The sequence below is a fragment of the Copadichromis virginalis genome, linkage group LG9 (genome assembly GCF_057382275.1).
Source record: "Copadichromis virginalis isolate Kocher_CV1m ecotype Utaka linkage group LG9, C_Virginalis_male_GT1.1, whole genome shotgun sequence".
In the NCBI taxonomy this organism is placed as follows: Eukaryota; Metazoa; Chordata; class Actinopteri; order Cichliformes; family Cichlidae; genus Copadichromis; species Copadichromis virginalis.
The window spans coordinates 3,952,724-3,972,779 of record NC_140626.1 but is presented as its reverse complement, the minus strand read 5'-3'; the positions used below and the strand labels follow the sequence as shown (position 1 = coordinate 3,972,779).

Here is a 20,056-nt window from a genome sequence, read left to right as displayed (position 1 = left end):
ATTAAAAATACAAATATGATGAATGAAAGTGAAAGCTGCGACCCGAGCATGTGCAAAACCCCTGCTGTCTCCTTTGCTTCGTCACACTGAAATGCTCATAACCTGCAGTTTTAAATGCAGCTTTGCAGTATGAGCAGTTGTGCAGCTCAGTGGTTAGCACTGTCACTAACTGAACCTGCTGATCAATGTGCAGCGATCCCATGTTCTCTGCTCCTACACAGGTAAGAAGGTGTGGGAGCTCCCACAGCTTCCCATAGTTCAACGACATGCATCATGTGATTCTAAAGTGGACACCAGAGTGGCTCAAGTGAAGAATAAAGTGAATATGTGGCTATTTAAGGAACTTCAGTTTCCTTTAGCGTTATTTTTATGCCGCTATTCTGAGGGGACGTAAAAAAAATTGCAAAAACCGAGCGAGCGGGGCTGCTATTGTGTGTGTGTGTGTGTGGATAATAGCAAACACTGAAATACATCTTTTGCACGCAGCGATGAATTTTGCTCACTCAAATTGAGCTTTTCTTCGCTCCAAATAAATTTCTCCTCAAAATGCAACACTTGCACCTGCATTTTCTTTTATGTGCGCTCAGAATAGCGGCACAAAAATAACGCCATAAGTTTCTGGTACTTTTTCAGCCCGAGAAGTTTAAGACTCTAATAGACTGCTCACATTAAGAATAATTACTGTTTATTTAAATAGCCATAATTACTATTAATGAGATTTGAAATGATGTGAAGTGGGTTAAAGTTTACACCATATTAAGAAGAGAAGAAACATCAGTTTCACTTACTGCATCGTCACCAAAGAGGAATCGCTGGCTGAACTGTTCACATGTGAACTGCTGGTGCTCACTAAGTGCACTGAAGCTTTATGAGGATGAACATGTCTTGTTAGTTGTTGTCTGCCTCTTTGTTTCCCTGACATACAGCGTACTGAGCTCAGGGAAACTACTGCCTATGGTCCAGAGTCAACTCATATTACTAATATCTAATATGCATGTGCAACATGTCTTTAAATAAATGAGAGGCTGTGCTTGGCATGTCTGCTCTGCTGGGTCTCCAGAGTGTGTGGTGCCGTGTCTCTCCCCACACGAGGAGCTGACACAGTGTGCTAACTGCTAATCTTGTCAACACTTTTCTGTTCAGTAAATAAATAAAAAGTCATTCCTGGAAATGTATTATTTATGGATGCTGTTTAGAAACTGTTCCAAAAATGCAACCTTATGTGGACGGACACAAATGCTTTAGCCGTCAAAACATGACAGGATCCCCCCACATCCTCCTGTCAGCTGTCTCACACTGATGACATCAGCATTTCTCCAACTGTGTGTGCTTGTGTGCTGCTGACAGTGTCAGGCCGGCATCTGTAATGAGACAAAAATCCAAGTAAATCTTGGAATAGCTCATTGTGCTGTGCTGTGCCAGTTGAGGGATATATGTCATTATTTTTCTGGCACTGTGGGAGCTGACTGCAAGTGCAGCTGACTGACTGACCAATCAGCTGGTTACCGACTCAGGCAGAAACATGTCCCACCTGTGAGCTGACAGCCGGGGGCTGGATCGGTTTACATGCTGGAAATGTTTGACCTCCATCACTGCTCTGAATCTAATTCTCCATCTGCTGTTTTCTAACAAAGAAGTTGAAAGGTCGACTCTGGGTGGGAACGCTCCTAATATAACTCCCTTTGGTCCCTAATGGTGAACATCTTTTAAAGCGATATTAGAAATCTTTTTTGTTTGTGGCTTTAGACTTTTAAAGATGACGCATCTGCTTTATCACTAACAGCTGCTAAGCTGCTAAGAAAATACTAGTACTGTGGTAGAAACACCCCCTTACAATTCATAGCGTATGACTCAGTGACTGTTATACCTACTCATCATTTCTCTGAAGCTCTCTATAATTCAGACCAACGGCGCCAGCAAAAACTATTCTGATGCAGAAAACAAGACAATCGTCTTTCTGTGGAAAACCGGAGCTCTGACCTCAGCAGTCGGTCACATGAGCTGCTTCTAATGTTAGAATGTCTCAGCCACACTGAAGAGCCACATTCAGGATAGTAACATTTAGGTAGTGCTCATACTGTTACATATGTTTGGGTAATGTTAGGTTGACATGTCTTTGACAGAAACGTGTCCAACATGCATCCTGCTGTACGTGGAGGCAGTGAGTCAGTGTTGTCGGTGGGGCCGTATAGTGGCACAAAACCAAATGGACCAATGGGAGCAGCTCATCTGTAACTTTCTGTCTTTGTTTAGAAACTTGAAAGAATGTTTGAGAGTCAGATTTATTTCTCAGCAGAAGCTGAACACAGAGCTGCTCAGTAGTTTCTGTCCTGTCCACGGAGCATCGGACCGCCTACTTACCCTGTCAGGGGAACTAAAGCTGTGAGAGTCTGCGTGTGTTTTGTGGACCTGACAGCATTTCTTGGGGGGTGGGGGGACTCCACCCACCTGGGCTGTCAGATTCGGTATTCTCAAGATCTCACTTCATCTTTTGCAGATGATCTGATTCTGTTGGTGTCATCAAACAGCACCATCCAGCCTACTCTGGTGTATCTGCAACACTGGGAATAAAACACAACATCTCCAAGTCTGCTTCTGTGTCAGAAAGGGTGGAGTATCCACGGGAGTTTGTAAATGAGGTGTTTATGAGTGACGGAGGGAGTGTGGAATTGACAGATTAATTGGTACGGGGTCAGGAGTGTTGCAGATACCGTATCAGTCTGTCATAGTTAACACTGAGTGTGAAAGGGAAGCTGTCGAGTTACCTGCTGATCTGCGTCCCTACAAGAGCTGTTGGTAGTGACCACATAAGACTGTGAATGCCAGCTTCTTCAGATGATGTCTGGGTTACAGGGTTAGCCTGCCCCCAGGATAGAGAGCTCAGTCACTTAGGAAGGGCTCAGAGTAGAGCTGCTACTCGTCTACATCAAACTAAAGACTTGTGTTGGGCAGCTGACTTGAATGCCTCCTCACGTCTCTGTGGTGTGGATTCTCAGACATATCAGACTGAGAGGAGACACCGGGGCAGATTCAGGATGTGCTGTAGAGATTATATCTCTCATTTGGTTTGGGAATACTGTTGTTTCCCAACAGAAGAGCAGGAAGAGCTGGAAGAGCAGGAAGAGCAGGAAGAGCAGGAAGAGCTGGAAGAGCAGGAAGAGCAGGAAGAGCTGGAAGAGCTGGAAGAGCAGGAAGAGCAGGAAGAGCTGGAAGAGCAGGAAGAGCAGGAAGAGCAGGAAGAGCTGGAAGAGCTGGAAGAGCTGGAAGAGCAGGAAGAGCTGGAAGAGCTGGAAGAGCTGGAAGAGCAGGAAGAGCAGGAAGAGCTGGAAGAGCTGGAAGAGCAGGAAGAGCTGGAAGAGCTGGAAGAGCAGGAAGAGCAGGAAGAGCAGGAAGAGCTGGAAGAGCTGGAAGAGCAGGAAGAGCAGGAAGAGCAGGAAGAGCTGGAAGAGCTGGAAGAGCAGGAAGAGCTGGCTGTGGACAAATAGAACAAATGGATGGAGTAAAACGTTTTTGTCCATTAAGTTTTTTTGGTGGAGATTTTTAAACAGGACCTGACGTGTGCATTTCTTCCATCACTTACACCAGAAACACAGTAGAAACATTTCTTTAGTGGCTTGTCTGAACAGGAAGAATTACTACAACAAATAATACTCTGCTTAGATCTGCAAGTACAAAAACAACTGAACTGTGATTTCAACTGCCCTGTGTAACTGTAAATAAGAGGTCAGCTTAAGAAAGAGAAAAATAAGATGAGTGTGGCCTAAGAAGGATAACTAAAGATGAAAAACATGGATTACAAAGTCAAAATCTGGAGGGTTTCTGTTTTGTTTGAATGTTCATTCAATCAGTGCAAAGATTGCTTCTGAAAGGACTCGATCGTTTAGGGCGCCACTTTTGCTCGCGAGCGAGCGTAGCGCATGACGTTTTATTGCACGTACAGTCGTGTTTCAAACACTGACGCCGCCCCTGGGGTGCAGCTTCACATCCTGAGACACTAACGTGAGATTTGTTTTTCAGCTGCTCAGTTGTGTAAAACTGTAACCATGGCAACACTAACTGTAGCCAAGTGGAAGCCATGTGGTGCCATAACGCACATGTCAGATGTCTGCTTACGCTGTTTTTCCAGAACTCGCTGCGTAGTGCTTTCTGTCCCGATGGTATCGTGCATGTAGCGAGAGACGGGAAACACGACTAATCTCATGAAGTCTGCCGCGAGTCTCAGTCATGAATATGATGTAACAGTAACCTTCATAACAGACAGAGCAAAGGGTCTCAGTCTGGTATAATACAAACTTACAGCCTGTGGGATGCAAAGAGGTACTGTGGAATATGAGGGGTCCTACATTTAGTCTGAATTTATTGTGTCAGCGCTCCGTGTTTGACAATTTAGCATGTGTCATATTTCTCGTTTCCATGGCAATTGCACAGTTAGGAATGGGTAGAAGCATAAAAATCGCTGCAGCCCGTCTGAACGATTTTTGTCAGCATACATCTGCTTCGTCCTCTTTTTCTCCCCCCTTCCCCGTTCACATTTCTCTGTCCCCTAATCTCGCTCCCTCTTTCCTTATCTTGCTCCCTCTTTCCTAATCTCGCTCCCTCTTTCCTTATCTCACTCCCTCTTTCCTTATCTCGCTCCCTCTGTAGCTAGCAGGCAACGAGCTGGTGTGTTGACTTCTACTTCTAACACACGGGTTTCCCTCCCTGTCTGCCTAGTATTCAGGGAGATTCCTAGCACATACGCACACTCACAGATACATGCTCAATCACTCACAAACAAATAGATAGCACACACACACACACACACACACACACACACACACACACACACACACACACACACACACACACACACACACACACACACACGGGCAGATTCAGGGGCCCTCAAGGTCTGGTCCTGGTGAATTATTCAGTCTGTGTCAGCAGGTCTGTATGTGCAGCTGAAATCATACATATATGTGTGTGTGTTTGCGTGCATGTGTGGCATAGTGTGTGTCAGTGGGAATAGGAACTCGTGTTTTCCTCCTGAAAAACTTGCCTTTAATCAGCTTCTGCATCAGCTCTCTCCTCACTGGCTTCAAAAGCTCCTTAGAGGGAAATTATGGGGAGAAAGGAAGAAGCAGTCAGAGTCAGCTGGGGAGCTTTTGATTACCTTTAATACCTCCGACGGACATTATGGAGAGTTGACTTTATATTTACTGCTATCCTGATGCCATGTTGGAATACAAATGTCACTGATTCATAAACTAATGTGATAAAGATGTATTATTTATATACATTGTGTTGTATGGACACATGCATTTACATTTTATTATAAAATGAAACAGGACACAGTCGCCAGGAAGTAGGCTGCTGCATATTGTATGCATACTGCACCGCTCAGGGTTTTGTCCATCATCAAAACTATTTATAATGAGAGCTGGCTGTGACTGAGTGCTGAAGGGACCACATTTTTTTAAACGATACGGGGTCGAGCTGAGGCACCTCGTCACTGGCTTCATTTTAAGCTACGCTCATCATTTCGAATGAGGGTTGTGGTCTCCCTTCAATCTTTGTTTGCCTGAGTGACAGTTGCCATAACAACTGTGCAACTTTCCCACGTTCACCTTTTTCCCAACACTTCTTTAAACATACGTAGAAAATCACAAAGAGTCACTTTGCATCGGTGGCCACATACAGTAAAAATCCCCTTACTGTCTGTGGATTTCATCCCTGTGATATCTCAATATAAGACAAAGGAGTGCAATCGCAAGAGCACTTCTCAGTTTTTCTACAAGGTAAAGAAACGCTGCTCTGTTTAATAAAGGAGCACTGTCACGACTCTTTGGGCCTATTACAGAAAATACTCTGACTGTCCAATGACTGTAAGAAAGTTTTTGTTAAATAATTCATCTTAAATTTTACAGCGAGCACATTCTTAAAAATGAGGGAAAAAAGAACTTTCTCTTGTTAATAGTGGAAAAAACAGAAACTGTCATTTAATTGTTTATCTATTACTTTGATGGGGGAGATCTTCATCAGTAGGACAAGTTGTAAACTTTATGAAAATACAGTTAAAAGATGAAAGTGTGTGCCCTCGTTCACAGATCCCAGACACCCACAGGACCGGACCAGAGTCTTTGCTGGGCCGATTCTGGCCCTCGGACCAGAATGTTTGACACCCCTGCTGTTGCTCATGAAGTGTTAAAGATAATACATATTTGTTTTTAACACTTTAAACTTCTGCTGTCTATAACGCATGGACATCACCATACGCTGTGCAGCCTGCACCACCCTCAAATACTTCTCATGCAGTACCACAGTCGCCCTCTTGGGACTATTATATGCTCCAGATCCACAAAGACACAGACGACTGCTTCTGACCTTCTCCTCCAGATCAATCCTCTCAAAGCAAACATCACATCTGTAGTGCTCCCTGCCCTCCTCCCTCTGTGCAGAACACCTTCAGCTATACTTTCTCAGTCATCTGGTAACTGGAGAAAAACATTCAAATAACTGTGACATTCTTTTAAAGTAGAATTTTAGTAAGTTGCTAGTAGTAGTGCAAACCTAACAACCATACATGTATGTGCAGTTCCACCTGTTCAGTTCTACATAATCCTGTCAGTGTCAGCAGGTAGTGTTAGACACTTATTACTGCAGGTTATTAAATAATGTTTCGTATCCGTCACTTAATATTAAACATGTTGGATTTTCGTACATTTGTGCACATTTTTCCATTTTCACACTAGTTCAGTTCTGCTTGTCACAGTCACAAATACAACCACAGACGGCATCAGGTCGCTGGGGACAGTATGAAGCACCTTTGAGAGAAGTGTGCAGTAAGCAGAATGAGAAGAAATGTTACGCTGTGTACAGCTGCCCACCATCACCCTTGTTTAATTTGTGCACGTTGCCCTCTGCTTCCAAATACTGCCATCTCCTGCACTTTCCTCTGTGAACGCCTGCAGTGTAATAATACAGCTCCTCACCTCTTCCCTGCTAGAATAATGCCGGCTTTCTTTCATGTCCAGCTGTGTTCTAAACACCGAGCAGCTTAAACCATGAGTCACCCGAGTTTTTATGCTCTACCTGCTGACTCTTCTGCTGTCCGTCTTCTTTTCTTTTCCACTAGACAATGTCTGAAGACACAGTAGCAGCCTGCGACATTCTTTCTGGTGCTTCTGTTTGAATCCCTCTCTCAGCCTGGTTTCCTTTGGTTGAGGTATTGTCATTTAGCAGATACAGTACATCTGCATCACAATTGCACCAAACGTCCTCTTCATGTGGCTGCGTGTCTTATATTTAAAGAATAATTACATTTTTCCACCCCTGCTCAAAACGCTTTACCTTAAACAGCCTGGAAAAAAATAACATCTTCTCGGTTCTTTCGGCCACAGACTGAAAACCATTTACTCAGCGGTCTGGAAAAGACGTGCAGAAAGTACACAAATACAGTACACACACTCAGCTCTGCCTTTGCATTGCTTAGTGCTTATTGCAGCCAGACAAACCCATCAAACTTTATGAGCCCCTGAGGGCAGCTGCTGCCACTAATTCATGGAGACAGGTCTCAAGTGCATCTACACAACTGATTTTCAGTGTTTCCATGAATACCTGAACAGGTCTGTCCACCGCTGGTGTCTGCTGCGAGAACAGCCTGTCGGATTCAAGATGGACAGCTTTGATTGATGATGTGTCTCTTTAGTGAAGCGATGGGGGAGAGGATGTGATAACGGTGCGCTTAAAGCAGACGTTTCCATTCAGGAGCCCAACATTCACTGATGGTCACGTCATGCTAGGAAACAGAGGTACTCTTCACTTTTAAAATTATGAATAATACAGCGCAGCTACCTTAATGATCTCCTCAGCCTGTATATTCCTAGGAGAGCACTGAGATCATCAGGTCAATTGCTCTTAGTGCAACCTCGCTTCAGTAGCACCCAACCTCTGGAACAATCTCCCATTGGTGTGTCTGATTCAGTTCAGACTTTCAAATCTCCATTGAAAACTTCTTTGATTTGGCCTTCTCGGCTACCTAAGTGTATCTATCATGTGAATGTCCCCCCATGTTACACCTCTTTGTCTGCCTTTGGATAATGTTTTGTATTGTTTTAACTCCTGAGTTATCTTATCTTATCTTATCTTATCTTATCTTATCTTATCTTATCTTATCTTATCTTATCTTGCATGCCTGGTTAATTATTGTCTTCCACCTGCTAGTTTAATGGTTTTTAAATGTGCTATCCAGTTGTTAAGTGATGACGTGACGAATCCTACTTCCGGGTCTAAAGTAGTCTGCGTTTAATATGGCTTTTGTGTTGTTAACATGTTTAATGTTATGTATTTTCTTCTATTTGATCTCAAAAAGCTCCTAAAACAGTCAGTGATCACTGTTGATCTCCCTCGGCTTTTATTACCGCTAATCATTTATTTAAGCTCAGTTTTTAACACCTTAGGATGTAACTACAGCCCAGCCCATGCAGCAGTATATGAATGACTAACCTCGTATTGTGGATGGATTATCTCAGTTGTTCTCCTGGCTGAAGTTTGGTCCTTTTACAGCATCCTGCCATGCGATTACATTTGTTCCTGACCACCGAGAACACTCACGTTAACTTTTATCGAGTGGAAAAAAAGTTAGCTTGTTTATATTATGCTAACATAGCTGTGTCGCTAGCGGTCACGTAGCACATCATTATATAGCAGCTAGCCCAACTTCAGTAACCCTACAAACGTCACTGCTGTTTAGTTTTCTATCTTCATTTATGCTGGAAGTGATAGCAGAGCTGTACGTTTGAATTTGTTTCCAAAACCCCGCAGTCAGGACATGCTATATTGTATTTAGATAGAAGCTAGCGAGCTAACTCCCTGCTAACTTCTAACTCCGTTAAATGTCATAAATTCCGTTTTCATGGATGCCTGGATGTTAAACTCAATTGTTACACCTGGTAGAGCAGAACGCTGATCATTTTATTAAAGATGAAAGACTTTAGACAGTTTTTCAACTCTCAGTAATGCCATAGTGATCGTTTGATATATGGACCTTGCAAGTGTAGTTTGTTTTCCTTTCTGGACTTTTATATGTTTGCACAGTGCAGAAAAGTAAACACAACACCCATAGACACTGAAATGTGCACTCAATCAAAAATAATCATATCCCCATAAGCAAGTTACAGCTCGACAATTGAAACAGGGACACATTTTCCAATAACAATGACTCATGAGTCTGCAAACTAATTCCACGAACTCGAGCCCGATACAGGAGGCGTGATATCGATGGGCAGAGCTGGATTGGAATGTGATGTGCAGAAATGTCGGGTGTGGCAGATGCATGTCTTGCCAGTGATGATAAAATGACTTATAAATCACTATTTGAGAGGGAATTACTACACTCCCCTCTGTGAACCTCTTCGTAGACGTAATTTACAGGGAATAATGACCGTCTACCATCTTCTCCTCCTGGGACTTTTTCATAATCAAGTTTAATGAAGAACACTTAGAAAGAAAAATTGACCCAGTGCACCGACGTGGGTTTAATTTCATTCATTCATTCATCAATGTATGACACATTACCTTCTCCCAAAATATTGGCGCTGAGTCGCAGATGAGCCCGGCTGTGAATACTGACTGAGACAGCTCAGAAAGTTGCTCCCTGGGCTGACAGAAAAGCCAGCTTTGGCTCTCAAACATTTCCTGACAAGGCAACAATCAGTAAGCGAGGTGAAGACGTTTGGCTGGAGCTGGTGGATGTTGCTCGTCATTAGTCTTCCCTGTCATAGATTTAGAGCCTCAAAGTTTAGTCTTTCTCAGTTTTTACTTTTGTGCTTTGTGGTTATTGCCCAGCCTCTTTTTTCACGTGGTGATTATTAAAGACGTGGCTCTGTGTCCACATTCTACACTAAAACAAAACAAACTGTCATCATTTATGTACAAAATTACATTTTGTAGCATTAAAAGCAGTTTCCTAGGAGTTGGGCCAGTTCTAGGTACAGTGTGGGCCGACGTGTGAGTCACTGACCAAAAACTAATCACAAGAGTCACGTCTGTCACTGCAGCGATACGGTGTTCTTCCCTTATCATAGCCTGAAGTCCTTGGGGAAGATTTATCATTCATGAGGAAGCTCTACAATAAAAATGACCAAAAAAAGTCAAACTGGTTTGTTTCTTTTTCAGATCCACAAATAAGAATCTGCCAGGCAGCAAACATCTTACTACCTTAATTTAAATGATTTATGCCACCCAAAGAAGCGAATCCTTCTCGACTCTCCTTTATCCAAAGCTCTCATAAAAAGTCCTCTGATGCACACCTCCCATCTGCAGCCTCCCCCTGAAAAATAGCTCTCTGTCCCTTAAAGGCCTTTTTCCTCATTATAACGGGCATGTCTAGCTTGAAATGCTGCCTTTCTAATGGCTTTTAAATGTGTTTGGAGATCTCTCGAGTGACTGTTATTTTTGTAGAAGATAATGGTCACAGAGAAACTCTTTAAGAAGTCTCAATCTCAGGTCTCCACTTTTTGAAATGCTGTCTGTGTGAAATCAGTAAATACCTTACAGTGAACAGTCTCATCTGGAAGTTTCAAATCCAGCTGAACACGATGTCATGTTCATTTAGTCAATTATGACCTCTGTGTTTTATTCACAATCTGTGGCTTTAGTCCGTGTGTTTCTTTCTTCTTCAGTAAATGTTATGAGCAGTGTTTCCTGATAACAAAATCTCCGTAGCTTACAACATCTGCAACTAGACATTCAGTTTGTCGACAGGATTATATTCTTAAATGCTTCCACTTAAAAATAATAAATAGTTTTTATTCCAGTTACCTCAGATGAGCACACAGGCTGACTCACAGGATTATTATGATTATAATTCAACTTTTACATTACAATAAATGCTGTTCTGAACACCTTAATTATAAAACAGTTTAGTCCCGTTTAAAATAGCCTGATCACTGGCAAATATTTTGATTGAGTTTTTATTGACATGACAATCTTCCCGAGTAATATCAGTGCTGGATTTTCATCTCGGGCAGCATCAGGACCTGCTGACTGTCAGGTTTCTGGTCTTCAGGTGGAACAGTCAGGACGCTGAGTGACTGCAGAGGAACGTAGAAAATGTGACCTGCTGCTGAAAGCTAAAAATAAACAAAAGATTTTGCACATTTATTATGACAGACAATGGCATCAGCTCTTCAGCCACAAATGTTTCATCAGGACTCTCTGCAGCCTACGTAAAGGGGAAATTGTTTGCTAAAAACAGCAGTTAGTGTTCGACTTCTTGGAGCCTAAGAGAAAGTCAGCTTACTTAGGAAGATCTCTCCAGGAACAATTTAAATAGAATAAATAAAGACTTGGATTTAACTGAATTTAAAGTCAAACTGTGAAATAATCAGGGACGATGATGTGATGTGGTCACCGTGATTAATGCAGAGTTATTGCTTCAGTCAGACAACAGTTGGGATCACTTCTCTTCTACTCCCGCTCTCTCATGATCTTTCTCCAAATACCTGCATTCATTATTTCAGCTGTTTCATGCTTGTGTCCTATTTGTTTTCATTCTTTCTCCCCAAAGTCTTCCTCAGTGATCTTTTTACATCTGTTATATTCATCCTTTCTTTTCTCTTTCCTTCTTCCCACAGTGGGGCTAAGTGAAAGAAACAAGGAACATTCTCAGAAGCTTAATGCTCTTTAGTGGAAGCCATCTATCAAACTGGCAGGCTGTCAGGCTAACACAGCACAAACACACTCCCACTCAGACTCTTTCATTTATGTTGTTTTCCTGTGTTAGCCAAAGACGCTCGAGATTTACCTTAAAGACACTTTTTATTCACAGCATATGAAACAGTGAGTGAGAGTCCTGAGTAAAGGAACATGTTTGAGTGTCTGTTTAAAGTGTGTTTAAAGCTCTCTTGATATCATATTTTGACACTGAGCAGAGGCCAGGGAGCAAAAGAGCTCCTTCTACAGTAAGTGGTTCACAGGAGAGACACTCTGTGGAAGAAGAGGCTGTTAGGGTTGCAGCTGCCGTGTCAAGTTTTGGACCTAATTACAAACAAACTTTAATTTCTATTGCATGTTAGTGTTATTTTAGCAGCAGAAGTGCCAAAAATCATGTGCCCCAAAAAGGACATGTGGTGCTGTTTGTTGGGTAGCAGCAGGCTGAAAGGTTTTTCTTTGTTTCAATTAATATTAGAATTGAAAATGAATAAATCTGAATCTCTTTGGAGATTCGGTTTGACAGAAGCAAGGACAGAATAGCTGCTAATATTAGCTTAATGTCTGAGTGGTTTTTGTCATTCAGGGCAGAAGCAGTCTGAAGAAAATGTGGAAATGCTGCCTCTGGTGGCTTTTGAATGTTGTTACAATGAAGATACAGATTTGGATAAAACGACCTGGGCCAGGGAAGTCTGCCGTTGGCTGAAAAACCTTGCTTAGCTAGAGCGTCAACAAGACGTGAACGGGAACGAGCCTCCACCTTAAAATATTTGAATCCTCCTGAGTGTTCATAGGGTGACCAACCGTCCTCTTTTCCTCGGGCGCGTCCATTTTCACGTTCTGTCCGGGTTTTCCTACAGAGCATGTGTGACATCATCCCCGAGCTGCTGCTTTAAGTTATCTTTTTGCACTGTTGCATATGACATTTTTTATTTCACCATTCATTAACCGCACAGAGAAGGCATCATTTAAATATGTTAAAAGTTTCTTTAAGCAAACAGCATGATTAAAGTTTTTCTGGGCCAAGTGTTTTTTGGAAATCCAAATATGGTCACCGTAGCTTTCATTTAGGATAAATGCGATTAACCTGAGCTACCTGTTTCATTCATTCATTTGATCATATGTTGAGTTGGTGTTGCTGTGTTAGTGAAAAGTAAATAACTGAGCAGAAACCTTTGTCCTTTCACCCACAGGTCGCAAGTTTATCATAGCCAACGCCAGAGTGGAGAACTGCGCCATCATTTTCTGTAACGATGGCTTCTGCCACATGTGTGGCTACTCCAGGGCTGAGATCATGCAGAAGCCATGCGCGTGCAACTTCCTGTATGGACCTGACACCAAGCGACTGGCTATCGCCCAGATGGCGCAGGCCCTCCTGGGGTCGGAGGAGAGGAAGGTGGAGATCAACCTTTACCGAAAAGACGGTAGGAAAAACCAAACGATGCTGTGCTCGTCATTTCAGAGCTGTTTCTGCTCATGTGTGCACCTGTTTCTGGCCTGAGAGAGATGAAACTGCATTTAAGGGAATACAAGCAGATCATTTCTAATAGTGGCAGAAGAGTAAAGCTTGGTGTCAACTTTGTGTTGGGGACAGAAGGTGTGGTGTGCCAGAGAGGTTAGCATGCTAGCTGCTTTAATTGAGATGGCAGTAGCAGTAATACATGTTTGTTAGGTATATGTAGAAACATGTGGTATATTCATTGCTATCGTACTACACTCAACAAAAATATAAACACAACACCTTTGTTACTGCTCCCATTCCCCATGGGATGGACGTAGAGACCTAAAATTCATTCCAGATACACAATATAACCATCCCTCCCAAACAGTGGTCACAAATCAGTCCAAATGTGTGGTAGTGGGCACATCTGCTATATTGAGATAATCCATCCCACCTCACAGGTGTGCCACATCAGGATGCTGATCTGACATCATGAGTAGTGCACAGGTGTACCTCAGACTGCCCACAACAAAAGGCCACCCTGGAATGTGCAGTTTTGTCTCACAGCAAAATGCCACAGATGCCACAAGCAATGAGGGAGCGTGCAACTGGCATGCTGACAGCAGGAATGTCAACCAGATCTGTCGCCCGTGCATTGAATGTTCATTTCTCAACCATAAGCCTTCTCCACAGGCGTTTCAGAGAATATGGCAGCACATCCAACCGGCCTCACAACCGCAGACCTCGTGTAACCACACCAGCCCAGGACCTCCACATCCAGCAGGTTCACCTCCAAGATCGTCTGAGACCAGCCACCCAGACAGCTGCTGGAACAATTGGTTTGCACAACCAAACAATTTCTGCACAAACTGTCAGAAACCGTCTCAGGGACGCTCAACTGCATGCCCGTCGTCCTCATCGGGGTCTTGACCTGACTCCAGCTCGTCGCCGTAACAGACTTGTGTGGGCAAATGCTCACATTCGATGGCGTCTGGCACGTTGGAGAGGTGTGCGCTTCACGGATGAATCATGGTTCACATTGTTCAGGGCAGATGGCAGCTGAGAATGTCCCAGTTCTTGCATGGCCAGCATACTCACCGGACATGTCACCCATTGAGCATGTTCGGGATGTGCTTGACCGGCGTATACGACAGCGTGTACCAGTTCCCACGAATATCCAACAACCTCGCACAGCCATTGAAGTGGAGTGGACCAACATTCCACAGGCCACAATTGACAATCTGATAGACTCCATGCAACGATGTGTTGCACTGCATGAGGCAAATGGTGGTCACACCAGATACTGACCGGTTCTGGGTCCCCAGACCCCCAATAGCGCAAAAAACTGCACATTCCAGGGTGGCCTTTTGTTGTGGGCAGTCTGAGGTACACCTGTGCACTACTCATGATGTCAGATCAGCATCCTGATGTGGCACACCTGTGAGGTGGGATGGATTATCTCAATATAGCAGATGTGCCCACTACCACACATTTGGACTGATTTGTGACCACTGTTTGGGAGGGATGGTTATATTGTGTATCTGGAATGAATTTTAGGTCTCTACGTCCATCCCATGGGGAATGGGAGCAGTAACAAAGGTGTTGCGTTTATATTTTTGTTGAGTGTATATTCCAGAATAAGAGAAGAGTCATTTTAGATTAATTTTTCAGAAGTCCATAAAATGAATCAGACGTGCAGATTATCCAGAATGAGATCTCCATATAGGATTGGTCAGGGCTCAGGTAACAACATCTGCCTCTGCTGCCACTGTTGGCTGAAGACAAAGGAACAGGAAAGGGGGAAGGTGTGTCTGGAGACAGTGGGAAAACTGGTAAAGGGAGAGGATCTGATTTGATGGAGAGAAGGAAGGTATATGTGTGTGCAAGGTCCTTCACTAGGCTGAAAGGAAGTAAGCTCGAGAGCATCAAAACACTCCACCATGGTGCAGATAGGAAGAGAGACGAGTAATGTTGGAGGAAGAGTATCTGAACAGTCTTGAGGTGAAGAGAGACGTGATTGTGAGGCTGAAGCTGGAAATTGAAGGTGTGATGTTAAATGCTGTCAGTGTGTATGCCCGACAAGTTGGATGTCATTTAGACGATGAGGTAAAGATGGTGTTAAAGAGACAAATGCAGAAGGACAGATAGTGTGTGTCTTATAGAAATGGCTGTGGTGAACACAGAAGAAGAAGAGGGAGGAACACAGGCTGACAAATGATACTGGAAGATGGTGCACACATTTAGATTATATCTTGTGCAGAAGGTGCAGTTTGAAAGAGATAGGAGGTTGCAATGTGATGTCAGGGTGTAGTTAGGCAGCATCAGGTAGTAGGTTGTAGAATGAGTTTGCAAATCAAGAAGATGAAGCGTGTGAAGGCAACGACGAGGATTAAATGGTGGAAGTTGAAGAAGGAAGAGTTGTGCTCAGTGTTTCGGGGAGGCAAGTCTGGGTACATAACAATAGAAGTCTTTCAGGTTGGTGCAGCACATGTGTGAGTGCAGAGTACATTAGATCGTCTTTGATAGACGTGCTGACAGAAGAAGCCAGGCAGGATTCTCTGTAAACCATGATGTCTGCAGATCTGTAGCGAGAGCAGGTGGAAGCCTGCAGAGGCGGGGGTATGCTCTGGAGAGAGGACGGATGGAATTCAGCAAAACAGAATCCGAGTGTGAATGAGAGGGAGACAGGTGTAGCTGTGAGGATGCAAGGAGGGGTGCAGCTTAAATATTTGGGGTCAATCACCCAAAGCAATGATGTGTGCACAACAGAGATAAAGACAAGTGCAGGCAGGGTGGAGTGGGTGGAGACTTGTGACAGAAGGATAGCAGCAAGCGTGACTCAGGTTCAGCTTTGGCTGCTTTTGAGTGGCGTGCACATCCACAGACGTCTTTCTGCTGTAGGCCAGCACCGTGTCCTTCCTCTGTATCTTATTTATTTTTTATTTTAACTTGAATTAAGGTTGAAGTAGAGCCCATGGAAATGAATACATATTGATTTGATTAAGTTAACTGTAATCATAGTTCTCATCATCAGTCCAACAGCAGGCCAGTTTCAGCCGATTCCTTCAGTCAGCCTCGAGCGACTGTCAAAGCTTCTCACTTTGTTTCTGTGTTGTGTAGGGAACATTTGGCACATGATAGCTCATGTTTTTGTCTAAGTTTGTGTGAATAGTTTGACTGCTGTTTAGTCCATGTTTTCATTTGTGTCTTTAGCAACAAACTTAGTGCCAGATTTTTTCCTTTTTTCCTTTTGAGCAGCACAAACGTTTGGGACGGAGAGTATGGTGCGTGTGGTCTGTTTCCAGATGGCATTTAATATAAATGTGGTCGATTATTACTGAGTGAGACAACAATTAAATAGCCATCTGTTCTTTTTCATGCTACAACTGTTTTAATGAAATAGCAGTGTGATTAAACGAGCTCACCTGAACGCACATTAGAGGAAGATAAACATGTCAAACCCTTGGAGAAGTCCGTCCTACCACACGAATGTATTTCTGATGATCGTGATAAAGAGGCGCGTGGTAATAAAGAAAGCAACTCCCTGGGCTACGGCCAGAGCATCTGCTGGATGTTTTCCACCTGTAGACGGACAACAGAGCAGCAGAAGAGAGGGGGCTTAGGTGGAGGAAAAGAAGGCCGAAGGGAAAAGTGGTGACTAAGAAACAGGAAGACGCCACAGCTCTGAGAAGCTCGGAACAACCATTGGGTGAGAGGTGGGAGAAACAAAGTGGGAGCATGAGACAGAGAGAGAAGCAGCGTGTCATGGTCTGGGTAGTTTTCCACGGCATCGGCTCCTCCCCGCTGGGTGGAGTCTTTGTTGTTCCTCACCTGATGGCAATCATACCTGCGCACTCAACTGGTCTTCGCCAGATTATCTGCCAACTTTACATCTGAAACCCACCTACCACCTACCTACCTTTTTGAACTGCCAGTCTCTCCTGCCTGCCTCCCTGCATTGCATGCAGCACCCACCTGGACCTCTCCTGCCTTCCTCCTCCAAGCAACCCCCACCTGCAAGCTTTGCCCAGTCCCTGCACCCAGTTATCCCTGCCATCTAGTCATAGTCATAGTTTTTCTCTCGCCTCAGACGTCTAGTTTATGTTCCTTAATTCTAGTCTGAGATTTCTGTTAGCTTCTGAGCATTGTGAAGAAAGACTCTTTTTGTTACACTGCACCTCTAGCCTCCGGGTTTGAAACTACACTTGAGTCCATCCCATTTCCACTGTGCAATGACACAGCGACCGTTATGTGAAAGTGAGAAGGAAAGGAGAGAAGAGGTGGAGCCTGCTGTGTGCTCTGTAGTGATGTTTATGAGGAGCTCTCTGCCAGCTCCGCTCCTCACAGATCTCTCTTTCCACTGTTTACACCAGTCGCACACAAAGAACCCAGTGAAAGCTACAATATGTCCACCATGCTAACAACACATAGCATTTAGCTTTTCTGACTTTAATGCCTGCAAAGCTTTGGCCGCTGCTGGCACAGTGCAATATCCTCAGTATACCCTTTTACTGCAGACAGAAGAAAAATGATCATATTAACTAAAATGGAATAGCACTGTAATTAAGAAGTGACTCACGTAATGACCATGCTCAAAGCACTGACTAATCACATATCCACAAAGTATCATACTTGGAGGTAACGAGAGGTCACCGAGGTGTCGCTGGCACAGAGGGACAGTGGACAGCCTCACACCATATCGAATATTACAAGTAGGTTTTCGTATGATTCAAGTGCAACTATCATTTTTCATGCAGGGATGAGTCCTGCTCTACTCACAGTTGATTTCTGCCCAGGTCTTGAAGATTATCGTACATTGTAAGCAGGTAATTAACCATGTATGGTGTTTCCTCCAGCTTATGTTTAAATAGTTTCACAGTCACAGCAGCTTCCCTGCAGCAGCCTGGGCCTCATTCACTAATATTTGAGTGGAAATGTTCTTAGCCTGTGCAAACCTGCATCTCATTTATGAAACCTGAAGCCTGTTCTGTTCTTGCCACGCTCCGTATGTTAGTGAATCAGAATCGTCTTGAACCAGCAGCCTGCACCTCCAAGGCAAGAGATCAGGAGAAAGTCTGACTGTGAAAATGTGAACAGCAGTGACTGAGGTCCAAAGGGGAAAGCAGAGGAGGCACAGCTTTCCAAAGTATTTCCACGGAAATGACGGCAATTTAAAAAGAATAAATAACGAGCTGAGTGTCGTTTCCTCTGGCAGACTCTTGGTGGCTCAAGTCCAAAAGGAGTTTGAAAAAGACAAACAGGCTACAAGGTGGAGGACACAGACCATGTGATCTGTCAGCCTGCGAGGAGAAACTCACTGCAATAATCAAACAATGATAGAAGTTATTTTCAAAGATAGATAAGAACATGTAAGGTACAATAAGATGAGATAGGAGACACTGTAACACATGTTTAAACTGACAGACGAATCCCAGTCATGTGGACGCTGCACGTGTCGCGGTAAAGAGAGAAGCTGTCGATTTACCTGATCGATCAATGTTCCTGCTGCAAATGAGCTTTCTCTGCATGGTGGACGTGTTTCTTAGAAGTAGAGCCGCTGCTCTTCCCCATCACAAGGCGTCACCACCTGAGTGAGGGGTTGTCCTACTTGGACCGGGACATGATGGAGAGATTACATCTCTACGATGACCTGTGTCACGGCTGCGGCATGAGTGAATGGACCCAAATGCAGGCCCTGACCTGATGCGAGTGAGCTTTATTTACAAGGTGAGGATACAAACAGAAACAGAGATGGCATGTGCAGAAACTAAAGGAAACCTAAACTGGGAAAATTAAGAAACAAGGAACCAGAACCAACAAACCTGAAGTACGAGGGGACTTAGAGCAGAAGCAACACAGGAAATCACAGAACTCAGAGACACGATACTGACAGAGAACAGAGGGAACCCACGGGCAGGGATGACTACACACTGAACAGAAGGAGCACAGAACCAAAGAACTAGAACACAAGAAACGCGGAAGAACGAAGGAGCTAGGAATCAAAACCAAGAGACGAGCAAGGATAAATAATACAAAACAGACTCAGGACCATGACAACCTGGGAAGACTTCAGGGTTTCCCTGGATGAGCTGGACGAGGTGACTGGTGAAAAGGTTGTCAGGGTTTCTCTGCTGCTACCACGGCAACCCGTTCCCTCCCCCCAAAAAATGGATGGGTGGAGGTTAAAGCCTGCACCTTCTTATTGAGCATTTTAGAGCTTAAGGTGTTTTTGTTTACAGTTTGAAAATATAAAAAAAAAGAAACAACAAGAACAATAATAATGTGTATTATTATTAGTAGTAGCCTGTTCATTTTAAGGCAGCAAAGATGTCATTTGTTCTGTAGAGGAAGCTGTGATTGAGAGCAGCTCACCTCTCATTAATGTTCGAGGGTAAAAGGTCTAAACATGAAACCTTTGATGTTTGCAGTGATACAAAGTGTCAAACAGAGCTTTATATGTCATTTTAATAATAAACCATCTTTATTCTTAATCAAGAATAAAGATTATTAAGAATAAAGATGATGTATCTGCTCATATATCCACATGTGGAGTGGCGTGTTTGTGCAAATGTGGCCTTGTAAGGAGAGAGGCAGGTAGACCTGGGTGAGTCCCCATTGGCTGCCCACAGGCTGCACTGCCTGCTGGGTAAGACCCACAGGATCAGAGATTAGGACTTTTTACAGACTTCCTGTATCGGGGTGCTGTGGGTCCAAAGATCAACAGTTTGCATGCAAACCAACTGAGATAAGAAATTATTGATAAATCACAGATTTGTGTGGGAAACATTTGTACTCATGAGCTACGCAGAATTGTGCAAACGCATTGTTAGTAAGTGTATTCAAGCCCATTGTTCCAGAAGTCCTACAGCCTTCATACTGAGAGAGCTCACACAGTATAGACTGTTCTGGGGCAGGTATGCTCGT

General features: G+C 43.7%; 1 protein-coding gene across 1 annotated transcript in view; it reads left to right on the top strand.

Moving 5' to 3' along the window:
• The window catches only part of LOC146701129 (voltage-gated inwardly rectifying potassium channel KCNH2-like), a 28,311-nt gene extending 9,475 nt beyond the window's left edge, over window positions 1-18,836 (top strand). Inside the window, exons 2-3 of the mRNA XM_085469296.1 lie at window positions 12,885-13,115; window positions 18,679-18,836. Of these exons, the coding sequence (XP_085325422.1) occupies window positions 12,885-13,115; window positions 18,679-18,836 (389 nt within the window). The remainder of the gene's footprint in view (window positions 1-12,884; window positions 13,116-18,678) is intronic.
• The last annotated feature ends 1,220 nt before the right edge of the window (window positions 18,837-20,056 follow it).